General features: G+C 49.1%; 1 protein-coding gene and 1 pseudogene across 2 annotated transcripts in view; one reads left to right on the forward strand and one right to left on the reverse strand.

Annotated features, from left to right (window-relative positions):
- The first annotated feature begins 226 nt into the window (after positions 1-226).
- On the forward strand, positions 227-1,536 carry LOC307101125 (nuclear prelamin A recognition factor-like; annotated as a pseudogene). Its single transcript has one exon. The product of its transcript is annotated as a nuclear prelamin A recognition factor-like (transcript).
- A 10,312-nt stretch (positions 1,537-11,848) lies between these two features.
- The window catches only part of FLT1 (fms related receptor tyrosine kinase 1), a 208,018-nt gene continuing 207,174 nt past the window's right edge, over positions 11,849-12,692 (reverse strand). The window contains exon 30 of the mRNA XM_079773671.1: positions 11,849-12,164. Within this exon, the coding sequence (XP_079629797.1) occupies positions 11,963-12,164 (202 nt within the window). The 3' untranslated portion in view covers positions 11,849-11,962. The remainder of the gene's footprint in view (positions 12,165-12,692) is intronic.

Raw genomic sequence — 12,692 nt, forward strand, 5'->3', positions numbered from 1 at the left:
CTGATGGCCACCCACCTCTGCCTCAGCTTGACCAATTAGTTCAGCCTCAGAACATGGCACTCAGAGGGGATCCCTACTTCCCCAGCAATGGCTCTAGGGCCTCAGTCCCAGTGCCAACTTTCTCTCCCTCTAAGCCCTCCCCACAGCTGGTGCTTGCTGCAGCTCCGTGTGCCTTACCTAACCACCCTTTCCTTCCCTGTGCCTACAAAGGAGGCTGCATCTTTGTATGTTATACTCATATAAACTTTGTAACGTTTTGAGAAAAAAACACACACACAAAAACGATGACCAAGAGAATGCCACAGTCAACGTCCCGAGTCCGGCTCAGGAGATCGGAGAGAAGGGAAAATTCCATAAGTTGGCCAATGCCAAGATGTTTCTGAGTGACTGCCTGGCGTGTGACAGTTGTGTGACCGCAGAGGAAGGAGTCCAAGTTTCTCAGCAGAACACCAAGGACTTCTTCCGTGTTCTGAACCTTAATAAGAGATGTGATACCTCACAGCACAAGGTGCTGGCAGTGTCCGTGTGTCCTCAGTCTCTGCCTTATTTTGCTGCTAAATTCAGCCTCAGTGTCCCTGATGCATCCAGAAGGCTCTGTGGCTTCCTCAAAAGCCTTGGGGTGCACTGTCTTTGACATGAAGATAGCTGCGGACTTCAGCATCCTGGAGAGTCAGAAGGAATTTGTGCGTCGGTACTGCCAGCACCGTGAGGAAGAGCCCCGGCTACCCATGCTGACCTCCGCCTGCCCCGGCTGGGTCCGATATGCAGAGCGTGTGCTGGGTCACCCCATCACCCCCACCTCTGAACGGCTAAGTCTCCCCAGCAGATCATGGGCTCTCTGGTGAAGGATTACTTCACCAGACAGCAGAACCTGTGCCCAGACAAGATTTTCCACGTCATTGTGTTATGTCAAGAAGCTGGAGGCCCTTTGAGAAGATGTTCCCACAGCTTTACATAGGTCCCAGGGTGCTGACTGCGTGTTAACCTCAGGTGAAATTATCCAGATAATGGAGCAAAGCGACCTCGCCTTGAATGACGCCGCCGTGGACACTCTGTTTGGAGACGTGAAGGAGGAGGAGGTGAGGCTCCACGAGGGTGCCAGCTCTGACGGTCCCTGGCGCACATCCTCAGGCCCATGGTCAAGGAGCTGTTCAATGAGGACGTGGGGTGCTCACCTACTGCACTCCGAGGAACAGAGACTGCCAGGAGGTCACCCTTGAAAGGGACGAAGAGGTTCTGCTACGCTGTGAGGCTGCTTCCGGCTTTCGGAACATCCAGAAGTGGTCCTGAAGCTGTAGAGGGGCAAGCTCCCCTGCCACTTCGTGGAGGTCCTGGCCTGCGCCGGGGATGCCTAAGCCGCAGGGGCCAGGCCCAGGCGGACGACGGCATGCAGACAGGGCACTGCTGTGGCAGATGGAAGGCATCTACGCTGCCATCCCAGTGTGGCCCCGGAGACCAGCGCCCATGTGCAGGAGCTGGACCAGGAGTGGCTGGGACGACTCCCCCCGGGCCCAGGCTGCCCTGCACACCGCCTAGCAGGGCCCAGGGCAGCCTGCCAGGACATCAAGTGGTAAAGGTCCAGCAGACGCCCGGCCTGCAGGCCGCCTGAGGAGGGGTGTCAGATGCGTGAAGGAAAGGCTTAGCATCTCTGTCATCGCTTTGGTTTTCAGAATTCCCTGCTCCCCATCTGTCGGCTCCCTCCCTCTGAGGGGTGCTGTCATCATCACATGGGTGCAACTGGAATATTGTATCTAGAGGATTGCCCCAATGTATGTATCCTTTTATCCGATGATGAAAAAATCCCAAAGAACAAGAATGGAGACAGACTACTGTTCTTTAGGCTTAAAAAAACCCCAGAAGTGTCCTGCGAAAAGCTGAGACTTGGTTCTGTCCACGCGCCTCAGAGAGATTGGGTGAGGAAATGGCCCGGTTTGGCCCTGACTTTACCCACTTATGTTACTCTTGAAGGTGTCTTTGCCACAATGTGAATGAACCTTTTGGAATAGGGGCTCATACGAAAGTCTGCATTCCCGACTTTTCTTGAAACAGATCTATGTTCTGCAGCTGTGGCCACCGTCCTGAGACCAGGTCCTGTCGCTGGGAATCAGGGGGCACTGGAGTGGAGGCCCCCACCCCCCGTGCCCTTTCACATTCAGGGATTGAGCTGAACTCACTTTGGGGGAGGCCTGGCAAGGGTGACAGGTGTCACAGATGGAAGGATGGAGAATGGAGAGGCGGACACCCTGCTCGGTCCCTCCCTGGGGGGGTCAGGCAGATGAAGGCCAGCCAGCCCGCCCCACATTGGGTGAGATAGCGTCCTCTGTGTCCACCTCTCACCCCATGGGCCCAGCCACTCCCCTCAGCTCCAGGCAGCCCTCTGTGTTCCACGACAGCATGCTCTGCCCTCAAATGCTGCTCATCCCAAATGAGAAGGAAGAGAGCAGTTGGCCCACAGACAACTACACAGAAAGATAGGGCTCACGGCTGGTGAGCGCAGTGGCAGTGGCAGGAGCCGCTCCTGTTTCCATGGCAGTGCTAAGGAGCAGCAAGCTGAGTGGTAAGGAGCAGCAAGCAGGCGGGCGGTAAGGAGCAAGTTGTCCCTGACTGCAAGAGGGATTTCCAACTGTCGGCCTAGGCCATGGGAACGGGCCTAAGCTGGCAGGCGGACATCCCCTGAGGGGTCCCAGACTGTGAGAGGGTGCAGGCCGGGCTGAGGGGACCCCCCCCACCAGTGCACGATTTCATGCACCGGGCCTCTAGTATCCTACATAAATGGGGTGGATGAGGAGGGGAGGAAAGAGAATTTAAAAATGCATGTCTTTAAAATAGTATGCATGGTGGTTAAGAAACCAGCTTGCTAGAACAAGGCTGCCGGAGTTCAAATACTGCTTCTACCACTGAGAGCTCTGTGACCTTGGGTAAGCCATTTGCCCGCTCAGTGCCGCAGTTGAATGGATTTAGATTCACTCATTCATGAACTAGATATTGAATGCTTATTGTATGTTAGGCATTGTTTTGGGAACCAACTGAACAACTCTGACTACAACAGACAAAAATTTCTGCTTTTATAGAGTTTTATTACAGCAGGAAGAAGATTAAATATATGGTATGTTAAGAGGAAATAATGGCTATGGAAAGAGAAGAAAGTAGGGTAAAGATGTGGGTAAGGTTGCCAGATTTAGCAAATAAAAATATAGAACACACAGTTGAATTTGAATTATAGATAAACATCATAATTTTTTTAGCGTAGGTATCTCTCATGTATTGTGTGGGACATAGGTATGTTAAAAAGTTACCTGGGTGAAAAGGGTGAAGGGATTAACACGTTAAGCGCCATTCAATCACTGGTGACTGACACTGTACTTCCCGTCCGGAAGACAAAACAGGCTGGGCACTTAACATGTTAAGCAAAGAAGAAAAAAAAAGAAAGACTCATGGATACAGACAACAGTATGGGGATTCCAAGAGGGAAGAGGGATGGAGAGGTAGAAGGGGCTAAAGGCATAAGTGATGAAGGAAGGAGACTTGACTTGGGGTAGTGAACACACAATATAATATACAGATGGTGCATTATAGAAATGTACACCTGAAACCTATATAATTAACCAATATCACCCCCAATGAATTCAATAAAAAATATTTACCTGCAATTCAAATGTAACTGTCCATCCTGTGTTTAATCTTGCTACTCTAGTTGTGGGGAGTATAGTGGTGGTGATAGAATTTCAAATGGCATGGTTTGTGTGTAGGGCTCACATTTGAGCATAAACTTATACAGTGAAGGAGCCAGCAGCCATGCAGAATTTGAGGGAAAAGAATTCCAGGTCCTGAAATGTGCCAGGAGTATTTGAAGAATGGCAGGAAGGCCATGTGGGCAGAGTAGAGTGAGTCAGAAGTGAAGATAGAAGGGTAATGTGGGTAGTAGTGTCTTATAGGTCCTTTTAAGACCATTTTGGCTTTTACTCCCAGTGAAAGGGGAAACTGCAAGAGGATTTGGAGCAGAATAACATGATACAACGTTTTATTTTATTTTATTGATTTCTTACAGAGAGGAAGGGAGAGGGATAGAGAGTTAGAAACATCAACGAGAGAGTAACATTGATCAGCTGCCTCCTGCACACCCCCTACTGGGGATGTGCCCGCAACCAAGGTACATGCCCTTGACTGGAATCGAACCTGGGACCCTTCAGTCCGCAGGCCGACGCTCTATCCACTGAGCCAAACCGGCCAGGGCGACACAACGTTTTAAAAGGGTTACTTTGGCAGCTGGTTAGCAAGCTATTGCTGTATTTCAAGTGAAAGATGATGGAGATTTGGACTGGGGTGACAGCAATAGAGGTGGGATGACATGACTAAATGCTGAATATATTTTAAAGGTAGAGCCCACTGGATGTCCTAACTTATTGGATGTGAAGGAAGAAAGGAAGTGGGAAGTCGAAATGACTGTTAAGGTGTTGGTCCACTACTGATGGGATGGAGGGTTGTACTGAACTGAAAGAGACTGTTGTAGGAACAGAGTTTGGGGGTGAGAGGACAGGGAGGATGGGGACGTGAGGAAGGATAACTGGGAGTTTGGTCTGGGGCCTGTTAAGTTTGAGATGTTTAGTACACATTTGTTCTGGTTTGTTATAAGCAACTCCAAACTTAATGGCATAAAGCAACCATTTTATTATCCTCAGGGATACAGTGGGTCAGGAATTTGGGCAGGGCACAGCTGGATGACTTCTCTATTTTATTATGTTTGGGCCTCAGCTGGGAAACTTCCTGGGGGCTGAAATCAGCTGATCTAGCACCTGAACTGAATGGTGAAGGCTGGGCTCCGTGGGGCACTGCAGGGGCAGCACCTGCTCATGGCCTCCGTGTGGCTTAGGCTTGTCCACACATGGTGCCTGGCTCTCTAGTGGGAGCGCTTGGAGAACGAATGTACCCAAAGACTGGAAAATGCATAGGATTTTTTAAATTTTTGACCTGGCCTCCGAGTCATGCAGGGTCATTTCTGCCACATTCTGTTGATTGCAGGTGAGTCACAGAGCCAGCCCTGATTCTCAGGAAGAGGAATGTAATGGGGAAGTGACAAATGCACATTGTCGAAGGTCATGTGGGATTCGGGAGACATTGCTGCAGCTATCTTTGGAAGATGCTGCCACAGGATCCAAAGATGTCAATTTAGCACTTGCATACACATGACTTTGGAGGGTAGGGCAGAGATCTGGCCCATAAATGTAACTTATAGCCATTGTCATGCAGATGTCACATAAAGCCCTGAGCCTGGCTGAGATGATGCAGTTAGTGTAGACTAAGAAAAGTCCAGGGGCAGAGTGCTGGGGTAACAGGAACAATGTTCAAAGGTCAGAGAAAAGGAAACCAGTAAGAGAGACATCAGTGACCAGTGAGATAGGAAGAAATGTGTGATGTCCTGGTATCAAAATTAAAAGGTATTTAGGTGTTTTTAAGAATAAAGGTGAAGTTGATGGTTCAAGAAAGACAGGCTGAAAATGGGCCATTGGGTTTAACAATGTGAAGTTCATGAATAACCTGGCTAAGGGCAGTCTCAGTGAGTCTGACAGTGAACCCTGGGCTCGAGGGGGCTTAAAGTGCCTGGAGGGGAGGAATCTGAAACAGGAATATAACCAGCTCTTTCAAGGAATATTGCTGTGAAGGAATGGGGTGGTAGCTGAAGGGGAACGTCAGAATGTAACTCCTCCTAAGATGAGTTGATCCAGTGGAAGGGGACATGGATGGGGATAAGGCAGTGGTGGATTGCTGGAGAGTGTCCTTGTGTAGGTGAGAGGAGGGGTCGACTGCCCAGCATGTGTTTTGAGTTCATAAGGGAAGGCAGAGCATATGAGCACAGATGCTGGAGGAGGGTAGGTGGGATGATGGGATTTTGAAGTTCTCTTTTGATTACTTCAATTTTCCCATTGACATGAAGGGTTTACTAATAGTGCCTATCACATTGGATGGCTTTGAAAATTAAATGTTTTTTCCTCCAAAGTACTTACAGTAGTTGTTGGCACGTAACGTTGATATGTTTTAGTCTGAAAGTAAGCCCTTACTCCTTTTAAAATGGTATTTTTAAGATAATCGTTTTTGAATTGCATACAAATCTGCAAATAAGCATATAGTTCAGCAATTATCACAAAGTGAACACAACTATGTATCCAGCTCAAGAAATAGAACATTAATAGCATCTAGTTGGTTTTTGGTTTGTTTTACTTTTTTTGCCCTTAAATGTCTTTAACTCAAAAAGTAGAAAGCTAGTCATCCTTGTGTTGGGATCCAGGATATATTTGAAAAACATCCTTGCCTGTGAAATCCAAAAGTCTGGTAATATGTTTAACACCAAGGACTCTAATAAATCTTACTGGGCTATTCTTCTGCTGGAGGAAAGGAAAAAAATCTATTCCCAAATGAACTGTAAGTTTCCAGAGTCATGAGAAAATTTCTAAACTATGACATGACCCCAATTCCTCAAGCATTCTTCAAATCATTTGCCTAAATGAGTGAGTGTATTATGAAAACCAATAATATTTTTAAAGAATTATAAAGTTTTGAAAATAAAATGCCTCTTGTCCTCTTTAGTTAACCATATATTTACTGAGATTAGTCATTTAGCTTCTTTTTTATTCCTTGCCTTTTTCCCAAAGAAAGCAGGTCTTTTCCCTCCAATCTAATCCTATGTAATAAAAGCCTAGGTGGCATACCGTCCTCACATGACATCATCACAAGATGGCCGCCACAAGATTGCTGGTAGGGTAGGGCAGTTGTGGGCGATCAGGCCAGCAGGGGAGGGCAGCTGGAGGTGACCAGGCCTGCAGGGGAGGACAGATGGGGGCGACCAGGCTGGCAGGGGAGGGCAGCTGGGGACAACCAGGCCTGTAGGAGAGGGCAGTTGGGGGCCATCAGGCTGGCAGGGGAGGGCAGTTGGGGGCGACCAGGCATACAGGGGAGGGCAGTTGGGGGCAATCGGGCCAGCAGGGGAGGGCAGCTGGGGGTGATCGGGCCAGCAGGGGAGCAGTTAAGCGTCAATCAGGCCGGCAGGGGAGGGCAGTTGGGGGTTACCAGGCCTACAGGGGAGGGCAGTTGGAGGCAATCAAACCGGCAGGGGAGCAGTTAGGTGTCAGGCCAGCAGGGGAGCGGGTAGGGGACGATCATGCTGGCAGGCAGAAGCAGTTAGGGGCAATCAGGCAGGCAGGCAGGCGAGCAGTTAGTAGCTAGCAGTCCCAGATTGGAGAGGAATTTCGTGCACCATGCCTCTAGTTCCTTATAATGTTATTAGGAAGGTGATGGTATGACCACTTCCTAAGACAATGTGTTATTGGTCACTTATTCTATGTTGATAGTGATTTGTGAATTGTTTATTTCTCTTCCTAGGATTTAATCCATAAAACAAAATTAAAGAATATTTAGGGGTGGTGTACTTTTCTTAGGGAAGTTCTTGTCTTGGGCTTTTGCCTAATTATTTTGTATTAGAGGCCCGGTGCACAAATTCGTGCATGGGTGGGGTCCCTCGGCCTGACTGGCAATCAGGGTCGATGAGGCTGATGGGGCCAATTGGGGCCAGCCAGCCTGGGGGGGGGGGGGGGGTGGCGGGAGGGACCGTGGGAGGTTGGCTGGTTACGCGAGGTTGGCTGTGGGAGTGCACTGACCACCAGGGGCCAGCTCCTGTGTTGAGTGTCTGCCCCCTGGTGGTCAGTGTGTCATCATAACGACTGGTCGTCTGGTCATCACAGACGCTTAGGCTTTTATATAAATATACTAGAGGCCCGGTGCATGAAATTCGTGCATGGGGGTGGTGTCCCTCAACCCAGCCAGCACCCTCTCCAATCCAAGACTTCTGGCTCCCAACTGCTCGCCTGCCTGCTTTCCTGATTGCCCCTAACTACTTCTGCCTGCCAGTCTGATCACCCCCTAACCACTCCCCTGCCAGCCTGATCGATGCCTCACTGCTCCCCTGCCGGCCCAATTGCCCCTAACTGCCCACCCCTGCCAGCCTGGTCACCCCTAACTGCCCTCCCCTGCAGGCCTGCTCACCCCTAAATGCCCTCTCCTGCCAGCATGGTTGCCCCCAACTGCCCTCCCCTACTGGCCCAGTAACCCCTAACTGCCCTTCCTTGCCATCCTGATTGCTCCTAACTGCCCTCCCCTGCAAGCCTGGTCCCTCCCACTGCCCTCCCCTGCTGGCCCGGTCACCCCCAACTGCCCTCCCCTGCAGGCTTGGTCCCCCCCAACTGCCCTCCCCTGCTGGCCTGGTCACCCCCAACTGTCCTCCTCTGCAGGCTTGGTCTCCCCCAACTGCCCTCCCCTGCTGGCCTGGTCGCCCCCAACTGCCCTCCTCTGCTGGCCCGGTCACCCCTAACTGCCTTCCCCTGCTGGCCATCTTGTAGTGGCCATCTTGTGTCCACATAGGGGTGGCCATCTTTGACCACATGGGGGTGCCCATCTTGTGTGTTGGAGCAACGGTCAATTTGCGTATTAGGCTTTTATTACTATAGGATGGTTTCTTGCACACAACCTCTAATACACACAACACACACAGGCGCAGGCATACACACTCCCCTCTTTAGTTATAGTAATTGTTTATTAGCTGAAAATTAGTGTTTGGAAAAGCCTGCCTCTTTTTAAACTGAGGGCACTTTTGTCTGCAGCCAGCACTCTGTATGTTTTACTTGTGATCTCCCTCATTTTAGTATTTAGTTTTCTGGGCAGTCTGCCTAGTTGGATTTTATTTAATTTACTGTTTGCAGTGTCCTGATTGTTAAGAGTAGCCATTGCGTAGTGTTGAGAGAAAGCTCTTTACCTCTAGCAGTGCTTGCTTTTGTGCTGCTTTATGATTGGTTTAATGAGATCTCGCAGAACTTCAGTTCCCCACCCGTGGGGAAACCTATGACTCCTGTTCTCATCTATAAGCAAACTAGAGGCCCAGTGCATGATAGAAATCGCACGAGGAGACGCCCCGCTCCCGTCATGCGAGGAGGCACCCTGGGGGCGGGCCAGGACCCGCACCTGACTCACGCAGTGCTGGCGCCACGGGAGTCAGACTAGACCGGCGCCGCAGGGGGCTGGGACCTGTGCCTGACTTGCAGCGTCCCCCAGCCCCCCTGCCTGTGTCCACTCCGGGGCCACTGTGCTGGCTCAGGCAGGCCCCCTGCCTCTGTCTCTTTCAGCTCCGGGCCTCACTTGCGCGCGCAACCTCTTCCTGTCTAGTTGTGACCCATTATGGAGTCCCTGCCTAATTTGCATATTACCTCTTTTTATATATATATATATATAGATAGATAGATAGATTAGGAAGAAAATACATAGATGTTTTTGGAAGTTAACTTTATTAAATGAAGATAGATAGTATATAAAATACATTCATAGTGACTAGATATAAAGGACCAAATTATGTCTTATATCTGCAGCATACATTCTTGGTTTGTATAAAAGTAACTTTAAAATTCCAGTTTCCTTAAATAGTTCTGCACAAAACACACACACACGCATATATATACATATAGTTACTATCACTGACAGTCAAAAACGCGCTCTTCCTTTAGCTCAAAGGGGCTGGCAAATAAGTTTAATGTTTGACATTCTTCCAGGCTGGGAAGTAAGGCACAGCTAGAAGGCCTACGTAACATTTTCCAGGATTTGGACAGATCTGTTGCGTGGGCTCAAATAAGGTGTGGGCATCATTTCTTAAACGAGACCTACACTTGCATATGATTTGTCCCCTCCCACCTGTGCGGTTCCACATACGTTATCTCACAAATCCTAAAAGCGGTGCTGGTTCTTTCCTTGCCACTGCCAACCATTTTTGTCATAAGTGACAGATGATCTAATATCATCATCAGTTAATCAGTGTTTCAGTTTTCAGTGCGGTTTTAATGAACTCGCCTGTGGCAAGCAGCATGCAACTACCCCACCACACGTTGCTGCAAGCTCCTGTCTTCCTGTCCGTGCCGGGACTCCAGATGGAACCTTTTTGGATGGATGGACTCACATAGGCTACAAACCTGAGTCTTTCAAAAAATGGAATTGGCATCAATAATAGATTGTTCCAGGTGGTATTATTAAGGTCTCAATGATTAAGAATGAGATCATTAAAATCAGGACATAATGCATATGGCTAAGGTTTTCCGTGACTTTCACTAATTGCTGGGTCCTTATCTAATTTGAAAAAAAACTAGAGAATGGATTGAGGTCTTCTTTTACCTTCCCTGTTTTTAACCTCCTCTTGGTTACCTGGTTTACACTATTGCCAGTTGTCCCTGGAGATTCTGTTCCGGTAAAGAAGAGGAAGAACAAAGCTTTCCCCCTCTAGCCTGATTTTCTTGGGCCTTGGCTTGGTGGAGAGGCCTGACTCCCTGCTGGCCGGAGGCCCCTCCTGCAAAGCCATGTGGGAGCTCCCACTGGCCTGCTGGGGATGTGCCCAGTCCCCATCTCTCCATACAAAGAACCTTGAAACAAGACTGTGACATGGGAAGGATGCTGCTATTATATTCCAGGTTCTACAGTTAAGTTGCCTGCATCAAGGGAACCGTGTCTTCTCTGCTGCCTGCCCAGCTCTGACAGGCTCTAAACATTCTAAACACAGAGCATCAGGCGGAGTCCGCTGCAGACCCAGTCCTTCAGCCTGGGGAGTGGGCGCCCTGCGCACCTGTTCCCTTCGCCATCATCCTCAGGCCAAGGCAAGGCCAAAGCAGGTGAAAGAGGCTTTTCTCCTATTGATGGCAGATTAATGTCCTGAGTCCCAATTCCAGAAATACTTTACATATCACCTTTTTCCTCAAGGAGCATAAAGTGCTTAATAAACCTTGGTTAATGCTCTCACACGCCTTCCCAGGAGACAGACTGGAGAGTGGAATCCCCATCACAGCCTCCGGGCCGCCTGTCTCAGTGAGGTGGTTGGTTGGCACAGAGAGGGCTTTCACTCTGCCTCACCTTTCTTACTCCTTCTGCCCTTGTTTTGGGGCATTTTCATTCTCCCCAGCTTCCTTTTATAACTAACTGTACAAAATAGGCAAATGCAAAACATTGAGTTAAGTGTCTTGACTATACATTAACACTCAAAATAGAACCTGATGTTTTTTAAATGGGGCTTTAAGCCCAACAGGTAACCCTCACAGACCAGTCGTTCCAGTTAGCTTACTACGAACAATATGCTACATGCCCTGAACTAATATTCCAGCTTAGCTCCGGGTAAGTATTCAGTGTACTTGCTAGAGGGGCCGGCAGTGTGGGCTCAGATCTGAGCAACAGCCTCAGTGACAGAAATAAAAAATGTGTCATATGTGGGAATGGACAGAGAACCAGTCCTGTAGCTCATGTTTTAAAATATGCTTTGTTGTTTCAAAAAGTGGTTGTCCTTTTCTTGCCTCCCAGAGTCCAGAAAAAGTCCCCTCATCCCTCTATTCTATTGGCTCCCTGGCTGGGTTCTCAAATGGAGTGGGTTAGGTAGGGTTTCGAAAGCCTCTTCAGTGTCCTTGTTGGTAGCCCTCTCCCACGCCTTCCATATGGTCCAGCTCAAATTCTCCCTTCTTGCGCTCTGTCCTGTTTTCTCTTTTCTTTATTTCTCCCTTTTCCCTTTTCCTCCTCACAGCCATGTCTGCTGGAGGCCCTGGGCTTGCGTAGGCCAGCTCGGGCTGCCGTCCCTGGGTGCTGCGCCCATGGTCAGTGTGTCTCCTGAACTGTCCAGGCCCGAGGCCTGGGGGCAAGGAGCAGGAAGTCTCTGGACTTGAAAGAATTTCTCTAACACACTGAATGAGGGTTTGGCCTTCACTTGTCACTCTTACTCTATTTATCTGGGGGTTACAGTCTGGTTAGTCAAAAGAAAAAAGCACTGTTAAAATCACAGGCAGCATCTAGCCCCTGCGGAAAGGCAGAGGTGCACATTTCTATGTGTATAATACTGGCAGAAGCTCGTTTTCTGGGGGTATAAGTATGCATGTGGTTCTAGAAATCAGGCTGTCACCCCTTAGACAGGCGGGGTGGAATATAAGACCACTGAGTTGTAGTCTGGGGGAGGAGAGCAGCACGAGACCTTCTTTTCCAGCTCGGAGTTGTCGTAGGTAAATCTGCGCTTGCCTCTGTTGACGTGCCCACAGTCAGGATGGCAGAACCGAGGCCTGGTGAGGTCAGAAAGCCCTGACTCCTTACTCTTACTGGTTACTCTCAAGCTAAAGAAAAAAAGAAAAACATCAAATATACAAATTTAGTTTCTTGAAATCACACTACTCTAAAAACTCTTTATTGTTGCAAGTATTTACAGATGTCCCCTTTTCTTCCCCATTGACCCCTTCTAGCCCACACCTGCCCCACCCTAAACTATATTTTTATTTATTTCAGAGAGGAAGGAAGAGGCAGAGAGAGATAGAAACATTAATGATGAGAGAGAATCATTGATCGGGTGCCTCCTGCACGCCCCCCACTGGGGATCGGGCCCCCAATCTGGGCATGTGCCCTGACGGGGAATCGAACTGTGACCTCCTGGTTCATAGGTTGATGCTCAACCACTGAGCCACACCATCTGGGCCACACTTTATTTTTATTTTATTGATTTTTTACAGAGAGGAAGGGAGAGGGAGAGTTAGAAACATCGATGAGAGAGAAACATTGATCAGCTGCCTCCTGCACACCCCCTACTGTGGGGATGTGCCCACAACCAAGGTACATGCCCTTGACCGGAATCGAACCTGGGACCCTTG

The sequence above is a fragment of the Cnephaeus nilssonii genome (assembly GCF_951640355.1).
Source record: "Cnephaeus nilssonii genome assembly, chromosome: 6".
In the NCBI taxonomy this organism is placed as follows: domain Eukaryota; kingdom Metazoa; phylum Chordata; class Mammalia; order Chiroptera; family Vespertilionidae; genus Cnephaeus; species Cnephaeus nilssonii.